Raw genomic sequence first — 24,035 nt, 5'->3', positions numbered from 1 at the left:
ACAAAAAGTTGGAAGCTGCAATCAGTTAAGTCCGAATTTTCAGAATAAAGTGGAAGATAACAAACCGTCTGCAGCGTCTTATACTCGAAATGACATATTTAGACACAGGAAAAAGTTCCCTCGAAGATATTTTTATTAAATTTGCATATCGATAATATCATTTGCATATGGACTGATAGATATTATTCCCTAATATTTTTCTTCGTTCAGCGAAGGAAAATACGAGTGACGTAATGACCGTGTCACCACGAGTCGAAGACGAGTGGTGACACGGTCATTACGTCACGAGTATTTTCCGAGCTGAACGAAGAAAAATATTAGGGAATAATATACTTATCACATGCACAAGCCAAGAATTCGTTATTTTTTGCAAAATAAAATAAGTTTTCCATGACGATTCCGCGTTTAAACTTTTGAACTACTTTAGGAATAAATATCAGTACGCCGTGCACAAGTTGTCATCATTTCCAGTCATCCGTCGTGTGCGTTAGCGCTCACGCTCGTTCGTTTGTGGAGCAAATGACAGCTCTCGGCCTACACGTAGGCTACCTTCCGCAAAGTTATACTCTATTTCAAAGATTGCATAGTCCTAGAAATTTATCACAGACGAAGATACGCTATTTTTCTTGAACAAATATCGACTGAATCTCGACGGCGTGAACACTGTAAACGTCGCGCCTGACCCTGTTCGCAATGCGTACGGAACCCACGGTATACGCGACCAGCTTCGAGTTCGTTGTTTCCGCAAATTATTCACGTAATTCCTTCGGAATATACAGGCGGTACACTCTTGTGTTTACATTGTTCGGATTAGTAATGTCGTAGTCTGTGAAAATATCGATTTCATTACATGACTTTTGATCGTGGGAGAAACATCGGCCGCCATGTTGTTTGTTTACATATTTACGAGCACACCGAAGATCGGCAAAAAAAAGGTCCGACGCACCAAAATTGATGACATAGACGCGGGTTGTCGTGACGTAGAACGACCAGAGAATAAATCCCGTATTTTTTGTTCGGAGACGACAAACTTGGCTTGTGCATATGAACTGATAATAAATATCAGTTTGTCACGCTCGGTATTAATCCAATATTATAAGAGAACCTCATTGTTGTTATCGTCGGTAAGAATTAGAATATAGTTTTCGGTGAAGACAATTCATTATATGTCCAAATTTTCGAAGGAATCTACATTGTACACCTTCCATCTAACGTTATAATACAAGCAATGGGCTTATACATTGCATCACTGTTGGTATAACCGCACGCGAAAATTATCAAGAAAGAGAGCTTCAAATATAAACGATACTCATTCAAACGCTTAATAAACTTGGTTATTTACAGATAAACTGTCGAAAACGAACGTCAAAACCACGCCACTGTTTTTGACTTACGCGCATGCGCTACCCCTGCAAAGCCACAATGCAACTAGGGAGAGTAACACATAAGGTGCTTACGTTGGTGTTAACATCAGGGGACGTATTAAACACCACCGTTTATATTCACTAGCTGTATGTACATTACGTTCAACAAAAATATGTTTAGAATAACAAATGTAGCGCAAAAATATGACAGTGTGTTTTTCTACCTGAAATATGGAATAAATGATAATTTTATGTAACCGGTTTAGTATTAAATAAATTCCACTAACGGTAATTATTAAATATTTTGAAAGTTACTATTTCATACATGTAATATACAATAGGTATGTTAATTAATAAAATTTTATAGTACGCACAGGTTCGTCGAGTAAACTTTAAACAGGGAACATATCACAGTTCCCCGTAATCATGGAACTCACATTTTGAATATACTAATAAATAAAGGCATTTACTTTCTAAACACATCAACAGTTTAATAAACGCACGTGTTTAATTTCTAAATACAGGCGTTGAATCTCTAAACTTGTTACCCGTCGCATAGATTTACAGTGTAAGTGCATCACTCGATTACAAAGATATTTACGATGATAACTTGTAAGTCCATGAAGGACAAAAAACCGCTTTACTGGAGCTCAATTCTGTATGTTGCCTCTTCAGCGTTCTCTTTTAGAATGAATGCCGCCATTGCCTTGGTCCCTTTCATAGGGGAGTTGCGTCTACACGCATTATCAGCTACACACCTAGCCCTTTGACACAATACGTCACGCACATTTTATTAGGTAGATAGACAAATAAGCTGCCACATCATAACCAGAAAATATATCACTTCTAGCTGGGCACTATGGCTTGCCAACATACCTTTGGCTGTTCACGCTTCGCTTACTTCATACTTGGTATGATGGTTTTACTTTTGATCACAGTGCATTATTTTCACCTTATGCACTCCCGTCAAGATGCCTTGAGAGTCAGGAAGAAAAGGAATATACAATACGCTTATAGTTCCGATGAATTTCGAAGAAATTACCCTCCTCATATGAATGTTACAATCGACTCGGACGAACAACAGCAAATAATAAAAACGGTCGGAATCCACGAAAACGAGGTGAGTCGTCCCCACCGTTATCGTTTGAGTCAAGGTTTATTTGTTTGCATATTTCCTATATTAGCTTTAGTTTATAGGCTCAGACAAGTGCTCATATCCAACTTGCAGATTGGTGATTGTCGTGACTGTCAAGAAATACCTTCGTAACTTTATAACTATGATCTTCAGGACAAGGAGAACTTCAGTCTCACTCTCAATATCTTTATTTTTTATTTTTTTTAAATCCATTCCACCAGGCAACGGGCGAAGGCCAAATTACAGGACGAGATACCCATAATCACTGTTAATCTATGCGACGTGTACAGCGTTTAGAGATTAAACGCCAACATTTAAAAATTAAACACGTGCTTTTATTAAAATGTCGGTGTGTTTAGAAAGTAAATGCCTGTATTTATTAGTATATTGAAACTGTGACTTCCATGATAACGGGGAACTCTGACACGTTCCCTATTTTAAAGTTTACTCGACGAACTTGTGCGTACTATAAAATTTTATTAATTAACGTACCTATTGTATAATACATGTATGAAATATTAACTTTCAACATATTGAATCATTGCCGTTTGCGGAATTAATTTAATACTGAACGGGTTACATAAATTCTCAGTTATTCCATATTTCAGGTGGAAAAATACGCTGTTATATTTTTGCGCTATAATTTTTATTCTTAACATATTTTTGTCAAACGCTGGTATTTAATACGTCCTGTGTTCTTAACACAACCGTAAACACCTTATGTGTTACTCTCCCATATTGACTTTTAGCTTTGCAGTGGTAGCGCATGCGCGTAAGTCATAAACAGTGGCGCGTCATACGAAGCTATCTATTGTGTTTCTGACTCCAGGTTTTGACGTCCGCTTTCGATAGGAAGAACAGAATCCAGGTAATTATAATGTTTATCTGTAAAGATCCGCGCTTATTAAGTGTTTGAATGAGTATCGTTTTTTAAAGGTCTCTTTTTTGATAATTTTCACGCCCGGTCATACCAATGGCAATGCAATGTATAGCCTGTTGCTTGTAATATAACATCGTCGTTAGATCGAAAGTGTACAATGTAGATTCCTTCGACATATAATGCATTGTCTTGACTGAAAACTATGGAGGTTCTCACATGATATTGGATTAATACCGAGAGAGACAAACTGGTATTTATTATCATTCCATATGCAAATGTGCTTCGACTGCCCTTAATACAGGCAAGCTGTTGATTACAATCCACGGCGACGGATCGTGATGGGCGATTGCTGATGCATTCGGAAGAAACATTTCCCGACGGGGTATAAAACGCCGCATAAGTATATAACTTGAGAAATTGCCATCTGCTGTACCTTTCTTCATCAATCTGTCTATCTTTCTCCGTTTCGACCCTCAAGTCACTTTAACACACGTTTCGTTGCCGACGCAATGTTGCGTTACTGCATACGCTCAATGACCCCTCGCCTCCTACCACCCTGTGTACGTTGTATAGACGTATTCCGTGCTGTACTTACATTTGTAAGCTTAGTGAGACAATCGACGAGTGCGAGCAAACGAACACAAAATTTTCACTGAAAACCCTGCAAAAGTGTTGAAAACAAGTAATTTAGCATCAAGGCTACGGATTATTGTAAACTTTTGCCGATATACTTTATTTGCTACCAGCTATTTACGAAGGTATTCTCAGGTTGTAACAGGCGGTCTTGATTGCCTTACAGCCGACCGGCTTTTAACGAAACCCCTGTAATAAGTTATTTTCCTGTGCAATAACTGACCAACTACGTGATAATGTGCGAACTGTCATTAATGTGTCGTTAATGTGTTTTTGTATTTTAAGGCAATTTTTGTCATTTTTGGTCAATTGCTTTTGCCAAAAGTACTTGTTTGATAGCTTTGATATATTTTGTTTATAGGTTAATAGGGATGATCGAAATATGATATATTGAAATAATGATGGAATCTACAGTTTTGTATTTTGGGGGCAATTTTTGCTTTTTTTGGTCAAAAACTTTGATTCTCAAAGACTGCTCATCTGATAGCTTTGATATGTTGCCTAGGGATTATCTTCATGTGATATATCAAAATTATGAGGAACTCTGCAATTTTGTAGTTTGGGAGCAATTTTTGCCCTTTTTGTAAAACAAAATTTCTCAAAAAAGTACCCATCTGACGGCAAGGATAAGCTTATTTGGTATGCAAGTTCCTGGGGATTATCTTAATGTGATTATCTTAATATACCTTTCTTAATCTGTCTATCTTTCTCCGTTTCTACCCAAAGGAGTCACTTCAACACACGTTCCTTGGCCAACGCGATGTTGCCTTACTGCATACGCTCAATGTCCTCTCATCTCCACCCTCCCTGTGTACGTTGTATAGACGTGTTCCGTGCTGTACCTACGTTGTGAGCTTGTGATGCAACGCGCGATCGACGAGTACAAGCCAACGAACACAAAATTTCCACTGAAAACCCCACAAAAAGGGTACGGATTGACGATATACTGTATTTGTTACCAGCTATTTATGAGAGGATTTTCAGGTAGTAACAGGCGGTCGTAATCTGAATGTTTGGCACTTTCCATTATGCATGTTGTGTTACACTGGTCGCCTTACAGCCGGCTGACAACATGATATGGCCGGTGGTTAGCTTTTAACATCACAACTGTAACAAGTTATGTTCCTGTGCAATAACGGTCCAAATACGTGATATAGGGCAATTTTGTCATTCTTCGTCAAAAAATCTCTAAAAAAAACCTTCTTCAAAACTGCTGGTCAGACAGCTTTGATGGTGGGGATTGTGGTCTCTGGGGTTGGTCTATTTCATTTCTTTTCAAATTGTGCAGAACTATGCAATTCTGTATTTTTAAGGCAGTTTTTGTCATTTTGGTCAATTTTTCTGCCAACACTACTTGTTTGATAACTTTGATATTTGGTGTAAAGGTTCATAGGGATGATCGGAATATGATACATTGAAATAATGATGAAATTTATAGTTTTGTATTTAGCGGCAATTTTTGCCATTTTTGGTAAAAAATTTGTTTTTCAAAAATTGCTCGTCTGAGAGCTTTGATATTTAGTATGCTGGTTCCTAGGGATTATCTGAATGTTATATATCGAAATTATGATGAAATCTGCAATTTTGTAATTTTGGACATTTATTTTTTGCCACTTTTGGTCTAAAAAATTGTTTCTCAAAAACTACTCATCTGATAGTTTCAATAATCTTTACACAGGTCCCTAGGGATTGACTAAAAGTGTTCTATTGAAACAATGATGACATGTACTCATCTGAGCTGATCGCCTTGATATTAAGTATACTGATTCCGAGGGATTTTCTGTAAGATATCAAAAAAAAATGATAAAACCTTCTATTTTGTATTTTGATGAAAATTTTTGCCACTTTTTGTAAAAAGATATTGTTTCTCATAAAGTACACATCTCATAACTTGGATATTTTGGTTGTTTTGTTCAAATAACGCTGGAATTAGCGTATTCTTTCTTGACATTTTTTCGTTTTTTTCTTTAAAAAAATCTCTGAAATCGCTCATCAGACTGCTTTGAAATTTGATGTTAATGTCGATGAGGATTAACTATATAAGTTTAAAACTGTTTTGTATACAATTGTGAAAAATCGGCAATACAGTATTTATCAAGCATTTTTTGCTGTTTCTGGTAAAAAATCCAAAAATCATCAAAGTTATTAGAATCTAATTGTTTGATTGCTTTTGTAGACAGGCTTGTATGGATGACCTGATTACCAGGCGCCAAATGTAAAAAGATAATTTACATACATGCATACATACATACATACATACATACATACATACATACATACATACATATATATATATATATATATATATATATATATATATATATATATATATATATATATATACATATACATATATACATACACATAATCATACGCGTACGAATAGAGTGTATTCATTCTGACATGTACAATACATACGTTCATACATACATACACGTACACACATAATTTCTCACAAACATGCATAAACACACACACTACACATACATACATACATACATACATACATACATACATACATACATACATACATACATACATACACGCATATATATATATATATATATATATATATATATATATATATATATACATACATACATACATACATACATACATACATACATACATACATACATACATACATACATACATACATACATACATACATAGACTATAGAGCCTGGACAAGTTACATCGAGCCTCGCCGCGAAAAAATTTATATACATAGGACCTCGATCTGACTTACTGATACAGCTGCAAAATTTTATATGCCTAGAGCCTCGTTCTGACTTACTGATACAGCTGGACCTCGCTTGACTTATAATTACAGGTAGAGCTGCAAAATTTTATAGACATAGGACCTCGCTTAGACTGGAAGATTCAGTCGTGTACGGGCGCTCCGGCGCACTGCGACCTACGACCCTTTACTACGACTGAAGGCACACTGTACTTGGCCGCAGCAAACTCAAAAGAAAAAAGTACCGCCCACAACTGACATTACAGACTTCTCAAATATGTAAATCATAGTAGTGTAATTTGAATATTCATTACGTTGGCTATTTACGTACATAACCATAATGAGTGAGCGGTGTGGGTCGTCTTGTTACCCTACATACTGTCAATTAACTCGTTCCTGTAATATAATTGGTTCCAACAAAATTTTGTTGGAGAACAGGATTTCAACAGTGTGCCTTCAGTCGTAGTAAAGGGTCGTGTGCGCCGGAGCGCCCGCACACGACTAAATCTTTCAGTCTAGACCTCGCTCTGACTTACTGATAGAGCTGCAAAATTTTATGGACATAGGACCTCGTTCTGACTTACTGATACAGCTGCAAAATTTTATATACAAAGGACCTCGCTCTGACTTACTGATAGAGCTGCAAAATTTTATAGACATAGGACCTCGTTCTGACTTACTGATAGAGCTGCAAAATTGACCTCGTTCTGACTTACTGATACAGCTGCAAAATTTTATATACATAGGACCTCGTTCTGACTGACTGATACAGCCGCAAAATTATATGTAATAGGACCTTGTTCTGGCTGACTGATATGGCCATAAAACGATGCTGTGCGTTCTTGGCGTTGAAGGTGCTGGACGGGAGGCGGTAGGCCTCTCGCGCCGCGCTGGGAAAACACAGTATCGTACGCGGCTAGACCCTGGCAAGATGAAAGCTAATACACGCATAGTGCTGGCGCTTGAGCTATTCAAGTGCATTTGAACTTTTCGGTTTAGTTTGATCAAGTAAGATAGCCACAACAATGATCGTGGCATTGCTATCAGGTGAGATCACCACTGATCTGGGCTGCTCGTAGCCGAGCCCTGTGTACAGGTATGTGTGTTCCCGGCATTTACAGCTGTGGTGGAGGCCTAATAACGCCTGCAACACACAGACCTGTACGCAGGGCTACTCGTCAACCATACAACGGCTTCAACCATACAACGATTGTTCACTGAGACCGCTGCAGTCCGTCAGCTGTGCAACCAACTTTCGCGGTCTACACAGTTACGAGAATAAATACAAAAATTTAATACTGAAATCTTGGTGCAATAAACCCATGCACAATGATGGATGAAGATAAATTTGAGTAAAAAGACAGCAATTCTTGGGTCTTGGACTTTCCTCGGGGCATTTGACACAAGTAGCATGGAGGTACACGCGAACATGTAGCTAAGGGACTGGTCAGTTGCTTCAGCCAGGGAGAGGGCCGATGGATTCATGGGGGTCACCCTGTTTTTGACTTTGGTGATGGGGGGGGGTCACCATGTTTTTGAAATGCCCAATAGGGGGTCAGTGTGTTTTTCAAGTTCAACAAGAGCTCACACTTGCATAAAATGCATTGTGCCAGACACAAATTTCAGCATCGAGTTGCATTTTTCGGCGCGCCCTTTGGGCGCGTTACTTTAATAATAATAAGACATATTTTTAGAGCCCTGTCCTAGTGCAAAACTTTATATATTTGACATATATATATTTGAGATATCTGTATGTTTAAAATTTTTCGGCGCGCCCTTGGGCGCATTTCTTTAAAATATCAAACATATTTTTCAGCATGCCCTTCATATGAAAAACATGGCAAGTTCCTGATTCTTTTCTGTTTTCTCTACGAGAAGTTAGTATTAGAAAGCAAGATGCACTAATATTTCAATCACATTTTCCTTACAACAGTTCTGGACATCTGCGTATGCATAAAGAGAGTTGGAATACATACAGCTCATTCAAAATATTGTACTCAAACTTTAGAATTGACACTTTTAAGTTCCTATCTTACAACTGACATGACACCAATTTCATTATATATGTATATGTATATATATATATATATATATATATATATATATATATATGTATTTACTGAATTATTCAATTTATATTCCACCTTTTGTTTTACCTTTATTTCACACAGGGGGGTCACCCTGTTTTCGAAAGTTGGAATGGGGTGGTCAGCCACTTTTTGACGTCGGCAAAAAATAATCCACCTCCCCCCCAGGCTGAAGAAACTGACCAGTCCCTAATACAACGGTTGTGTTTACGAGAATTAGAAATGATCAGACACTCAAAACACCAGTAAATCAGCGACGCTCAACTGACAGAGTATATGAGATTCATTGAAGACGGCATGGAGATTGCAAGAGATCTCTTTCTACCTCCATGCCATGTTCAATGAATCTCATATACTCTATCGGCTGAGTGTCGCTGACTGGTGACTGGTGAATTGGAATGTCTGATCATTTCTAATTCTCGTAAACACAACCAAGCACCATGCTCTGTGTACCGCCATTCGCATTCTCCTTGCGTTGAATGCCCCGAGGAAAGCCCAAGACCAAGAATTGCTGTCTTGTTACCCAAATTTGCCTTCATCCATCATAGTGCATGGGTTAATTGCACCAAAATTTCCGAATGAAATTTTTGTCTTTATTTTCTTAACTCTGTAGACCGCGAAAGTAGGTTGCACAGCTGACTGCAGTGACCTGCAGTGATCGAGCACTGTGTGGTCGACGCCTAGCGGATGTCCTTTCTTCTACGAACAGCCCAGATCAGTGGTGATCTCTCCTGATAGCAATACCACTGTCATTGTTGATGCTGGCACAAAATAAACCGGAAAGTTCAAATGAACTTGAGTAGCATAAGCACTAGCACTATGAGTTTATTAGCTTTAGTCTTGCCAGGGTCTAGCTGTGAAGCAGCAGCCGCTACAGGCCAGCGCTGCAAAGAAAACAGGTCAGAAAAGCCAGCGCACGGCATATGGGCTACAATAATTGCACCTAGCCTGGGTCATTCTTAGCCCTGCCATGGTACCTTCTTAGTTCCATGCCCCTGCGTACGATACTGTTTTTTTCCAGCGCGGCGCGAGAGGCCTACCGCCTCCCGTCCAGCACCTTCAACGCCGGGAACACACAGCATCGTTTTGCGGCTGTATCAGTCAGCCAGAACAAGTTCATATATATATATATATAATTTTGCGACTGTGGCGAGGCTCTATAGTCTATGTATGTATGTATGCTTTTATGTATGTATGTTTTTATGTATGTATGTATGTATGTATGTATGTATGTATGTATGTATGTATGTATGTGTAGTGTGTGTGTTTATGCATGTTTGTGCGAAATTATGTGTGTACATGTATACGTATGATGTATGTATGAACGTATGTATGTATTGTACATGTCTGAATGAATACACTCTATGCGTATGATTATATATATATATATATATATATATATATAGTATAATATGTATGTATGTATGTATGTATGTATGTATGTATGTATGTATGTAAATTATTTTTTTACATTTGGCGCCTCGTACCTGATTAATTGTTTAACATATTATAAATCCTGCATAGTTATATTTATTGGGAATTTTTGTTGGTTTTGGTCATTCAAACAATTCGTTATATGCTACATAATTCTTGCACAAATTAATGGTCATTAGTACCTTTCTGCAATATTATATCCAATAATGTACAGGATACAATGAATGCAACGCCTATCACAAGATGCATAAATAACGGCTTTATATCTGGTTTCGTAGAATTTATCTCCTTTCTTACGTATTTTTAACAATAGCGTGCTTTAGTCATACTTCTTATCACAAGTGTATTTCACATTCTCTTTTTCCCATAGAATGTTCCAGATGCTGACGTTGAAGTTTATTTAGAGAGCAGGGAACTTGAATCGCTGAATCTTGTTGTCGTTTTGAAGATATTAAACTCAGAGGCATTTCTGGGGAGGCTGACAGTAGGTTTATTGACTGTAAAATATGAGGGTGTTGAATAAGGCAGTTCACAGTCCCACGTTTATGAAGAATGGGACCTTTTATCTTTGCTTGTTTCTTTTGCATTACATTTAGCACACAGTATCCAGTCTATTTTGGAAATTATGTTCTGTGACAGAAGTTTTCACTATACAATCCTGAAATGATTTGTAGTTACATACATAATCTTACTCAATTCAAGGTGTTTTTGCAATGTATAGCTTTGCAAAATGCAATAAACATATTTACTTCAATAAACATGTGTTTGTGTTTTTTAAATAAACATGTTTAGGTTATAAAAATGTTTATGTATTTACTAAGTGTAACAAACGTTAAACATGAAAGCGTGTTCAATATCTGAATACCTAAACAATCAGTTTTAACATTTCTTAAATCACGTGTGTATTATTGCGCGCCAAAAGTTTCAAAATATTTATCGTTACAGAGTAAAATAAACTGTCAAAATTTTCTTTCTAAATAAATTTTTAAACGTGTATAAATAATAAAGAAAAAAGTTCTTTCGTCCATATCATCGCATTCTATTAATGTACCTTTTCATAATAATATCATTCATTTAAAAATATGAGTCAGTACAGAAAAAGATGACGTACAACTGTCTTTCTCAATTGAAATAAAAATTCGATGGAATTACACAGGGAAAAAGAACAATAAAAGTATAATCTAAAAGGGGAAGAATGTCATTTAATACCTAACGACATGCATGTGTATTTGATATAATGGTGAGATGACTGCTGATTATAAAGGGAAAAAGCAAAACAAAACCCAATCACACACACAAAATATTGCAATGATGAAAAAACCAAACAAAATAGCACTTTCACTAACAAAAACCGCCACTCGTATTGACTGTTAAAGAGTCACAATTGAAAAGTCGACCGAGATCGCGCTGGCTTAGTACTATGCGCCAGATGTTTAGAAAATATTTATCGATTCAGTGCAAAAATAAACTGTGTCTCTTGATTGTAATAAAAAATCAGTGCCACTACGGAAGGAAATAAGTAAGAAAAGTAGCATTAAAAGACGAAAAAGATAGAAATGTCATTTAATACTTAATTTTAGGTTTTAAATTTGTCCAGAGCTATCATTGTCGACCTTTTTCTCTAGTTTTCTCTCTTTAATGGCAAAACAGCCGGTGGTCAATGTTATATTTTTAATTTTCTAAAGTAGTTTTTTATGAGACGTATTTTTTTTAATTTTCTTAAATACTTATAATTTTATGTATGGATGGCTTTTTGTCTTATTATTTTAGAATGATTTTCTGTCGATTTTATTGTCAAGTCGAATATGGTTCACATTTTAATTTTTTATTATATTTATTCCGAATGGTAGTAGTGTTTTCTAGTGATTGGCTTGTGTTTTGTGTAAGTACCATTGTAAATAAATTTTACTCTTTTGTGAAAACACACTCATTGCACTTTTAAGCTAGCTATTATACGTGTATGTACGTCAATAAGTATGGGTGTATGATTTTTTCAAATAGTTGAAAACTGTCTATTTCCTAATTACGCTTTAAAGAAAATTCTCAAGTTAAAATTATGTATTGAATAACATTTCTGTCTTATGTTTTTAAATTATTTTCTTACTTATTACCTCACCGTAATGGCACCGAATGTTTTTGGGTTTTTTTTTGCACTAATGGATAAATAATTTGGAAAACTTTAGTGCGCCGTAGTTTACATATAAAACACTTCAAGTGTTTACTTGTATCTAAACATCTAAACATGTTTACTAAGTGTAAGAGAAAAGTGTTTAGTTATTAAACACTTAGATTTACAGTGAACAAACTACCCAAATGGAGCAATGAGAAGTAAAGCGCCTTGCTCATGAGCACACCACCGTCTTAAACAGTTAGTCCGTTTCTCTGGACTCACTGGGCCCTGGGTCTTGAACGGGGTCTCGAACTCACCATCCTCTGATAGTGAGACTAGTACCCTAACACTGTCCCATTGTGCCTTCTCAAATCCCAGTGGTAGTACTAGTTCGAATTTCGCATCCCTCTCTATCATATATCACTTGCTTTCTAGATCTGTCCTTTGTTATAGTCCTTACTGTCATTATTTGAAATGGAATAGGTTAACTACTTTCAATGCGGCAGGGAGAAATCAGGTTTACTTAATTCTCAATTTCCTCTCAATAGTAAGGTTTTGACATTGATTTATTTAAAGCAACTGCTTCATATGTGTAATTCTTTCGATTTTAACCTATAACCCTTTGAGCGCCAAAGTCAATTTTTGTCGCCTTAATAATATATACCGAGTGCAATTTTTTTCAGAAATTTTACAAAATTTTGATAAAAAAATTTAGCCAAAGAAATGTGATATCTGATATAAATTATAATGAGTTTGTAAATCAGACTTCTCTCTTTAAATAACGTGTAAATAAAAAGAAAAATAACATTATTTGAACTGTAGCAACCTTACCATATGGTCTACGAAATCAATGTACAGAATTTTGATTCATCAATTGTAATGTAACAATTTAACGCGGTGTGATTTTGAAGAAACTGGCCCTCCCTCCCTATAATTTCTGCCGAGTCCCTTACTGCATATTCCCCTTGATATAGAAGTCGTAAACACACAGTCGCTGGTCACCAGTTCATGCATTTAGAAGGCGCCATTGAAGCCCGAATGTTGATTTATCCGTGAAAATGAATTGATAAATTAAATTGGTGAAAATGCATTTATTTCTAGCTTAACCTGCAGATCGTGAATCGTAAAGTTGACTCGCGGCAGGCGGCATATGGCCGGCGGTGCTTTAATTTCGTTTTAGAATGGGATTTCAAAGATTATCTTTAAGGCGTGGCTTTCAGCATACAAAAGATACGAAGTAAAGATCAATACTGCCCTTGATCTTATATTTACACATTAGATATAATATGTAAACTCACTGTAACACGTTGCAAACCCATCACGTGAAATTTTCATGTTCCTCCATTAAGTTTTGACTATTTCCATCATTTTGATATCATTCGAACATATGTTGCGTCTTTGTGCATTTGTCGCAAATAAGGTTTGTTTGCATATCGACATATGATATTGATACATTGTTCTCAAAATTAATAATATTTTACAGGTTCATTAATCTTCGATGTTAGGGATAATTTCTACGAAATTATGAGAACGGCGTAGTGAGGTTTTGACCGAGTATCATTACGGATTGAGTAATGAATGCAAAAATGGGAAATTTCGTGATTTTCGTGACAACGTCAATTGAACCACTGCATATGAATCAATTGTAATAAAGATATTTATGTAAAACTCAGTTTTAGGATGTGCACCAAAGTGTGCAATCACACTCTCTCAAATTGAGGGACGGTGGTAAAATCAATGGCGTACGAAAGACATACAGAACGGGAATTAAATCGATTGCGAATGTATAGATAGGCAAAGAGGTCTATATTTAATGGTTGAGATTTCACAATACTAAAAACATAATACACATGCATGAGAAAGGATTGTCAGCTCTAGTAGTCGTATTGAGAGTTGCCATCTACTAAATACAGGTGCAGGTCAATCGACATAATGCATACAACTGGATTGAGGTCAATGTCAATTAAAAATTAGAATACGCCAATAAACACAAGTGTAGTTTTGCGATCGAATTTGTTTTGTTCAAAGTGAAATAAGAAAGAATCCTATAACTTGAAAAACAGTCACGTCGGCAATATGATGGTCTAAATATACATACACCGTGCCTAGCTTATAGAGGGTGAGCATGTATTTACCTATAATCCCCTGTTCCTGCGACCTGGATCTTGGTATACTGAAACAATATATTTTGTCCACTGTCAAGTAATGTCTTCTACAAAGGCAACATAATTACTTATCAAGATTTTGATGTGATAGTCTAACACAGAGTGTGCATTCAACATTGCAAACATACTGCAGAAATCACGTTCTTGTACTTGTATTGCAAATGCAGGTATCAGTTTAGTTGACAACACATTACTATCATCACATCTGTTTCCTAAAAGTCTTAGTTGGAAATAGAAATAGAAGAAGAGTACTAGTGGAATGGATTCCGAGAAAGTAAAATGAATTTGCAGACTGTATAGGTAACATTGTCGATATAGACGACTGGACCATTAGCCCATGTATTTTTAGTGATTACAATGCCCTGTAGGGACCATTCACAGTGGACAGGTTTGCCACTTTTTATAACACGTTTTAATTCGAAATTTTGGAATCCAGGCACAGAGGCAGAAGATGCTTTTTCCGTTGACAATTGAATTGTACCTCCACCACATTTGATTCCCCGTATATTGAGATACGTGCAAATATGCAGTGCACACGGTATACTTGTTCTTTGGGAATGTGCAGTCTACTGGCCTATACTTTGACCAGATGGCAATAATTTAGGCTGTCCTGTAACAGCACACAGGTACTTACCAAACATCCCAGACTTAGTGATGTCAGGGAAATATAGAATAAAGCTTGTTCGCCACCTTCCGTATAGATTGTGAGGTCCGTGTTTAACTGAATAAATGAGAGCGTAGACAAAACAAGTAATTTGAATGACATCTTGAAAGTCAATTAACCACTTCCTCTTTTTGTGATCCAAAGATGTTTTGGGCGTCAGTGAGAAGGTTAATCGGTTCTTTTTATAACAATCAATAGAATGTCAAATGTTTTTTTTTATGAGTACTTTAGCAATCTATTGGTTTCCAGTGAATCAGTTGGCGACAATTTTGACATGTCTGATGAGCTAGGAAATCTTTTAAGCAATGTAGATATATTTGAAACTGTTTCAGAGGTTGATTACAATATTTTTTAATTTCCAAATATTTGATGATGAAATTTATAGAGAAATAGGCAAGCTCAAGAGTGGGAAATTAGCAGGACCAGATGGTATCATGAGCAAGGTTTTCAAATCTACCAGTCACTTTTTGATCCCCTACTTGAATTCTCTTTTCAATCGTCTTTTTGACTCTGGAACCTTCCAAGTGACTGGGCCGGGACCATTAATATTCCACTTCACAAGGGTGGTTCTGGTGAACATACTGAAAATTATAATGGCATCTCTTTACTCAGCATTTTCAGAAAATTTTTTACTTCTATTTTAAATAATCGTTTAACCTTCTGGTCTAAAGCACTCGGAAAAATTGACGAGGCACAGACTGGTTTCCGTAAAGGCTATTTCACAATAGGTAATATTTTTATTCTTCAATCTATAGTAGAAAACGTAAGGATGGTAAATTTACTGTGCTTTTGTAGCCTTTTCCAAGACATTCGATACAGTGGAACGTCAGCCATTATGATACATTCTCTTAAAAGGTGGTATCAAAGGAAAAATTGTTTAAAGTGCTTCGTGCAATTTATCAAGATGTAAGGTCTTGCGTCCGTGTCAATAACCGAGACACAGCATATTTTGATTGGCCACTTGGCGTTCACCAGGGATGTATACTAAGTTCTCTTCTACTTTCCTTTTTAATAATGAACTAATTACTTAAATACACAATGACAGCTATCGAGGCACGCAGCTCTTTGCTAACATAGTAGAAATATTTGTTTATTATTTGAAGATGATGTGCTATTTTCAGATACTATTATTTGGCTTCTCACGTATATTGAACAGTCTGGTAGCATATTGCAAAACGTGTAAATTAACACTGAATGTAAATAAGACAAAAGTCACGGTATTTAAAGGTGATAGTGTGCTTTCAAAACTTGAGAAATGGTATTTTAATAAACAAAGAGTTCAAGTTGTGTCATATTACAAATATTTGGGAGTCTTATTTTCATGTAGATTAAAATGGTCCATGGCTACGAAAAAGTTAGCACAGCAAGCACGCAAATCCCTTAAAGGTATCTGTAGAGCTACAAGAAAACGTGGAATGTTTCCATATGGCACGTATTTTAGGATCTTCGATACTATGGTCCTCCCTATCTTAACATATGGTTCAGAAGTGTGGGGTTTTGATATGCATATGAGTATAGAAGGAATCCCATGTTACGCTTGTCGAATATTTCTTTGAGTTTTTTAGCAATGCTCCAAATGTTGCTGTCCTGGGAGAGTGCAGAAGATATCCAATAATTTCTACACGTCAAAAATAATGCATTAATTATTGGGCAAAACTGTTAAAAATACCACTAAATAGATTTCCAAGGAAATGTTATAACATGCTGTATCACATTGAACAATCTTGAGTCAGATCAAAACCGTGACCAACCTGAGTACATCACATTAAAATGGAAATCCAGGAAATTGAAGATGTAAATAGATTCATGGATACTTTTGAACAAAATTTCAAACACTATTTGTATAACAAGTGGTATAGTGAAGTTTGTTTGCCTGATAAGCTGTCATGTTAGAGAGATTTATTTAAATTTTGTAAAAATTACTGCCCATATCCGTACTCTTACAAGATTACGCGGTTCTTCACATTACCTTCATATTTAGACAGATCGTAGATATGAGATTGACAAAGACCAGCGTGTTTGTGTGCTATGTGATAGGAATGAATAAGAAAATGAATACCACTTTCTTCTGGTTTGTTCATTTTTTGACAGTCAAAGAAAGAAGTATATCGTATTTTAATCCTCCTACTGAAAGGAGTTTGATACAACTAACGACTACTGATGATGCGAAAACCTGGCAGTGTGTAGCTGCTTAAGTATTCCTTGTCATGAGATTGAGAAAGGAGTTGTATGATCCTGCTAAATATTGTACTTCACAAGTGTAAAGTGTACTGGGTCGAAGGCCTAATAATACTGAATAAAGACCATTATCGTATTACGTATTGAAATCACGTTCTTCCTAAATTGAGAAGGGGAATCCGAATTAATTTGTTGTGACCAAAAATGGTGTTTGGTGTGAAGTTGAGATTCAGATGCTTGGCCGACTGCAGTTGTCAGCTAAATGTTTTAGTTTTCAATTGCCGGCTTTAAATTGGACAATGACACGGGGAACATCCCTAGTGCTCGATATACACCTAGTCGATTCATATTATTAGAGTAAAACTTTAACTTGCCAACGATGAAATGTTTGTCTAAGTTGTAAGTGCATTCAAGCTATAATTTCCCCATTTAGAAGTTTCATGACTTCATCTTTTTTCAAATTCTCTTTCGGTCAAGCTGGTACACGTCTGTAAACCGATATGTACATGTAGCCATCGCTGAAACTAAAGCTTTAGCGTCGCTTTTTTTTAAATGGGCTGGTAACAGCTTGTAGAGTATCAGTATTATCAATATTTGACTTCAGTAATATTTAACATTTCGTAATAACATAATAAATCCCATGACATATGGGTTAAGCTTACAACATTTTATATTAAAATTAAATATAGGTAGACTTTACATCAATTATGAAACAGAAGAATATTGGACTTGTTTCTCTATATTTCTTTTTGAAAACAACTAAACAGACACATTTACCCAAATCTAGTGTATATTCGCCTACGGCGGGGGTAATTACTATATATCGTGCAAATTCGGGAGTTCGAATTGGTTCAGCTGTCCTTGGGGTTCTTTCTACCTCAAGTCAACACGTGAGCAATTAAACGCGGTGATTTAACCTTTCACCATGTCAGTATATATTGTGTGATGTCGTCAGGTTGATTTCATCCTCTATATGGTCAACAATTTTGACCATTATATAATGCTTGCGGCCTGATTAAAAGTTTCGATAAAAAGTGTTGAGTGAATGATGAAAAGACTAATGCTAGCAAATACACGTTTTATTGCAAATGTTACGGATTCAAGAACATAGAAACAGCACACGTCCGTTCCCTTTGCATTGAAACAGTAGTCTTTGATATGGAAAAGCCTCAATGTAAAAGTTTTGTGCGGACAAACTTTGGTTTGTCAACTGGAAAATCCGTACATGGGATTTATTCCATGCAAAAATACTGTTCTTAGGAAGAAAATATACAAATCCCCTAACAGCTGCTATTTAATATTTCCTACCCATCATTTCCCGCATTCTGATGTATGTTAGGAATTACTGCCTCGAACGCTACAAATGAAATGCTTACGGACATATTATACATGTCAAAAATGTGCTGACGATGAAATATTACAGCATTGTCCTTGTATTCCTGTTTACCTGACAGGTCACTAAAGTCGTCTCGGGAGCAGAGCTTGAAAACCCGACAACAGAGGAGGGAACGGGTGCACAGCGATTAGCAAAGGAGCAATACTTTACCACAAATCAAATGCAGCCCCTAAAACGAATTAAAAGTACGCGTTATCTACTTCCTTTGTTTGACTACGTAGACGGGCCCAGTGGTCTCTACATACACATTCGCTTTGCAATATTTGCCGCCATTTATCAAAAGAGAACATTGGTTATACCATACCTGCACAAGCATCGAACACAGACAACGGGACCTGAAGAACGAACTACTGACGAGACGTTCGACATGACAAAGCTAAGGGACATTGTCAGTGTCAGTAGTCTCGACGATTTCAAAAGAGACTGTGGTACTCATTTCACACTTGAAAACATTACAGAGGGACCTTACCCAGAAGACACCACGGTTGAATTTAAACTTCGCGAATATGGAAGCTTCAAACGACAAAGTGAGCGAATGATTGGAATAACAATGCCTGATGAGAGTGAAATTCCTCCGTTACTTAAAAACGTTTCTGAAAGATTTAATGCCATGCTACCTGTGAAATGTCTTGGCTATATCACCTCACGGCATCAAGTATTTAATAATAAAGAAATCGAGGAAAAGATAGGAAAGAATTTCCTCCGAGCACCGTATATTCGCAGGATGGCAGATGAAGTGACGGGAAAAATATGTGACGGATCCTTTGCCGTGATGCACTGGAGAAACAAAACTGCAGAGAAGTATGCTTTCATATTTTTATAATCACACTGTCTAGTTACATAGGGATTGCAAAGTACGTATGCAGAGTACCATAAAGCATGACTGAACATTTTAAAGAATGCCTAGTAAATTCAGATATATAGCCATTATCTAAAACTACTGAAAACATGCTTATCAGTGCTCACGCACACACACAGACACCCCCCGACACCCCCCACATATATATATATATATATAGAGAGAGAGAGAGAGAGAGAGAGAGAGAGAGAGAGAGAGAGAGAGAGAGAGAGAGAGAGAGAGAGAGAGAGAGAGAGAGACCTCATGCACACTTCGGAGTAACGAAATAGTAAAGCTGAAGTGTGAAACGTTTGTGAATTAATATTCTATATATGTTACCATTATATGTGTACATAGATGTAGGGTTGGAGTGGATGGGATCGTGCCTGAAGAACGTTGTACGGAAAGTGTTAAGAAAAGTTTAGCCATCCTGTCTGAACATGTGGATACTATTATAGGTCTGGTTTGGGACACACTTTATAAATACAACATTTCTTGCCTGTATGTCTGTACAGCTCCTTACGAACAGGTAAGGTCATTAACCTTATATTGGATTCACTTTTACAGCTTCATCAATGTTGTTCTTTTGATGGCTAATTATGCTATCGTATCATCTTCTCATTATGGACATTTCAAGTGATACAAAATGGCATTTACATATTGAATCTTGGGTCAATACATATCTTCAGTGAATCAATATCACTTCAGTCAACCAAATGCCATTTCTTTTCCGGAAAAAATAATGCTTTCTGTTTTCTATGTTTCTTAGTTACACTGATATCTGCGGAATGCCACTAAGTCCTTTCAATCATAAGGGCGGCATAGCTATAACTGCGAATAAGCCTGGTTAAAATGAATTTTCCAAAATTTTATCGTATACATACAGTGTATACGATAGTATAGTAGGTCCTGCTTTGATTAATATCCATCATTGACTTAATATAATCTGTGTCAACTACCGTAATTTTGTGTTATATGGCCCAGTGCACACGGAAATCACATTTATTTTCTGGATTGTTGAACCTAACTGAGTTTCTTGATGTTGTCTGTACACTAAAACAAGGTTTGTTGACAGGGTGGAAGATTTTGAAAATCAAGTGACTCCGTCAGTGCCGTGTTACACAGCACGACCCATTTGCTGTTTTCCAATCTCAGATGACTCTCCCACCCGGATTTTGCCAGCCCGTCCCGGCCATAACAACTGAACCCTCCCTGAAGTTTTACCTTGGTTTCAGTTAAAATGGCTCTCTTTGTGGTTGGAATGAAGACATGAACGAAAAACCACGAAACATGTTAAATTGTTTCGGTCAGTGGTATGAATACGCATATGAATGTAAAAAGTAATGTAATGCACACTCCACTCGTATGTCAGGAATGGCTGCACCCTTGAAGAAGACAGACATTGGCGCCGCAGTCGTTCAGGAGTACGAGATTTCAGCAGCATAAACAATCCCGAAATCCACTGTAAATGAATAATTACTGATATAGAAATAACATTTTTGGCAGTAATTTTGACGGATTTAAAAAAGGGAATGAGTTTGAAATAATTGCGGCTCAGTTACTGATGATGCCCATACAATCCTTGGACAATAATTGCCAGTTGAATTTAATTTTAGAACTTTGTTGTATAAAAACTTTCAAATATCGTATGAAAAGAATGCTTAATACCTGGTTACCGTAGATATTCAAAATAATATCATGCCAGTATATTTGTGGCGCAAATGCAGCGATCTAATTGGTCGAGACGTGAAAAGAACTGTGGTATATTCGCGGTAAAAGACGCGCGAGCTCTCTGCAGGAGCAAAGATCCTTTTTTTGACGTTCGATGCCAGAATTTCAATATACTGTTATAATATAATAGCAATAAATCACCAATAAATCACCAGTTCACTTCATATATGCACTTGTTGTCGCTCGTGGATATATGTCGTGCACTGGTCAAAATCTTGTAGTATACCGTCGTTTGGTGTAGTTTATTGCTTTAGGTAGTATGCGTCTCGAAAGTGAAAGACTTAAACGTTTGCTCAAACTTTCCTTAAGGAATCTTTATTTAACATTCGCTTTCAAAATCAAGAACAATATGACATTAAACTGGTCCAATAATCATTTTCATTCAAGGTAATACATTACCAGGTCCATGGGACATTTGAGATTTACAAATTTAAGTAGGACCATCCTGAACCACTGATAGTTAGTGGTGGTACCAGGTGTCCGGAATGGGTAACCGTACCCTGCTAGCATGCTACACCCGTCAGGATTGGTCCCAAATTTACCGATATTCAAAGCTCAAAAATTTCCGCTATCCTTATGTTAACTCTATGGAGAAAAATAAAATTTTCGAACATCGAAAAACTAAGCCTAAGAAATTTTTTTTGCACAAAGAGCTTTAAAATAAACGCCCACAAGTGGTATATCAGAATAGAATTGTGAAAGTTTGAAAGTCCGAATATTTCTCCCCGAGGCGCGTTCTACCTTATATATAACTTACGCGAGCATGAATTCGTTCATTATGTTTTTGGTTCATATTACGCTTGAGATAAACATGTCGAAGTAATGATAATGTAGATCAGAATTCAAATAGGTAAACTATGGACGTTTGGGGTCACTACACTTATACACTCTCGTAGAAGAAAAAAGAAGAGCGAGACCTGTTTATTTGGCATATACTATAACAATTTTTTGTGAAACACAGAGTATCACAGTGCATAAATTGACTATACAATGCGAACAATAGTACTGAACATCCTTAATATGAATTTCAGAAAATGGTCGATAACCTGAAGAAATCAAAGTATGTGCACACGATACAAGATGCCATGCAGTTATCCGATGAGCTTGCAATGCATAAAGAGGACAATTATATCATCTCCTTGGTTGAGCAAGAGATAGCTGAAAGTATGTACATGAAACGTAATTGTAAGATATAATTCGACTCACAAATTTATTATGTATGTATGTATGTATGTATGTATGTATGTATGTATGTATGTATGTATGTATGTATGTATGTATGTATGTATGTATGTATGTATGTATGTATGTATGTATGTATGTATGTATGTATGTATGTATTATGTCAAGTTAATGACATTGAGTTTTCAGAGAATGAATATAAATGTATGTATGTAGATGTGAGTAGATGTACATACACACCACATCACACACATATATTTATATTACACACACACAATCACACACACACACACACACACACACACACACACACACACACACACACACACACATATATATATATATATATATATATATATATATATATATATATATATATATATATATCAATACCTGCTGTAATCGATGCTAACTTAGTGTATTTTTTACTGAGAACAAATGAAATAACTAAATTTCTGATTTATGTGACAGCATACCTGAATTTTACGACAGTAATTTGGTTGTTTTACCGATTTCCACCGAACCTGTGACTTTTGGTGAAGCTTTAAGGCTGTTGCATGGTAGCAGAGTACTCTCACACACTCAGTGTTTGGCAGCTTCATGGTGACCCTAGGCTTCCCACTACTGTAATTTTCTATTTTTAATTGGGAACTTGTAAATGTGTTACTTACATCGAATGATACTGATAATTGAACCTTTTTTAATGTCATTTTAGAAAATCTCTTTCAGCGGGAAACAATTATTTGAACACACAGCAAAGTAAATAACTCTGATATGTTTTTTATGTCTTTTCCAGAAACACCACTCTTTATTTCATGTGGCGGATCTCAATGGTCTCGATTTGTAGGATATGCAAGGAAAGAAAATAATTTAAAAACAATTCCATTGAGTCTGATACCAGGAATACCAAAGTATCTTCTGTCTATTAGGTACTTAATTTAATGAGATCAAAAACAATTAGAAAGGAAGTCATCTAATTTACTTCGTTACCACAAGGAGAAGTCCGCAGCAATCATTTTAAAAGTAATATCATTTCATTTGCCAAATTGACTAATAAAGCAATATGTGTCGTTATAACTTTTGATGAATGAAATAATCGGTTGGAAAATTGAATGATATATATTACTTATTTCATCACCTTTGTTTTTGTCTCTTTAAGTGGATTACGTCATAATACGGTATAAAATGGTTGTAGCAATAAAGTAGCGATAGCTACATTGATTCTGCATCATCGTGCCGTAATGTTGTATTTTTCTCGAAGTATGACATGAAAGATTTCTCACAATCTTGATATTGTCACGGGAATTTAACTATTGCAACGTAGGAATCGGTTTTTAACGCAAACTCACGTATAACCAATATTTTTATATGTCGTTATCCTTCTGCGTTAACAATTTTACTTTGTTATGCAAATGACAAATAGAGCAAGATATGGAAATATCGCTACGTTTTGGTGCTTATATTAATAGTACACATTATAAAACAAATTTGATCATTA

At 36.2% G+C, this 24,035-nt stretch overlaps 1 protein-coding gene across 2 annotated transcripts; it reads left to right on the top strand.

Moving 5' to 3' along the window:
* The first annotated feature begins 2,183 nt into the window (after positions 1–2,183).
* LOC139122395 (uncharacterized) lies at positions 2,184–23,763 on the top strand. 2 transcript variants are annotated; one of them, XM_070687776.1, is made up of 6 exons: positions 2,195–2,484; positions 3,329–3,367; positions 18,845–19,587; positions 19,982–20,153; positions 22,387–22,519; positions 23,334–23,763. In XM_070687776.1, the coding sequence occupies exons 1-6, from the start codon at positions 2,224–2,226 to the stop codon at positions 23,477–23,479; spliced, it is 1,494 nt and encodes a 497-aa protein (XP_070543877.1). In that variant the 5' UTR covers positions 2,195–2,223; the 3' UTR covers positions 23,480–23,763. The 2 variants fall into 2 exon arrangements, with proteins under 2 accessions (XP_070543878.1, XP_070543877.1); XM_070687777.1 differs by lacking the exon at positions 3,329–3,367 and having other exon boundaries at positions 2,184–2,484.
* Positions 23,764–24,035: the final 272 nt, after the last annotated feature.

Source organism: Ptychodera flava, chromosome 22, assembly GCF_041260155.1.
Source record: "Ptychodera flava strain L36383 chromosome 22, AS_Pfla_20210202, whole genome shotgun sequence".
Taxonomy (NCBI): Eukaryota; Metazoa; Hemichordata; class Enteropneusta; family Ptychoderidae; genus Ptychodera; species Ptychodera flava.
The sequence above is the reverse complement of the archived record's forward strand: the minus strand, read 5'-3'. Positions and strand labels throughout refer to the sequence as shown.

What these genes read in the sequence shown, in the direction of transcription:
- LOC139122395 (XM_070687776.1), top strand. Translation starts at nt 2,224, where the DNA reads ATGGCTTGCCAACATACCTTTGGCTGTTCACGCTTCGCTTACTTCATA. An exon ending in ATAGGAAGAACAGAATCCAG is followed by an intron (nt 3,368 to 18,844) that starts GTAATTATAATG and finishes TTTACCTGACAG; the next exon opens with GTCACTAAAGTCGTCTCGGG. An exon ending in AGAAACAAAACTGCAGAGAA is followed by an intron (nt 19,588 to 19,981) that starts GTATGCTTTCAT and finishes ATGTGTACATAG; the next exon opens with ATGTAGGGTTGGAGTGGATG.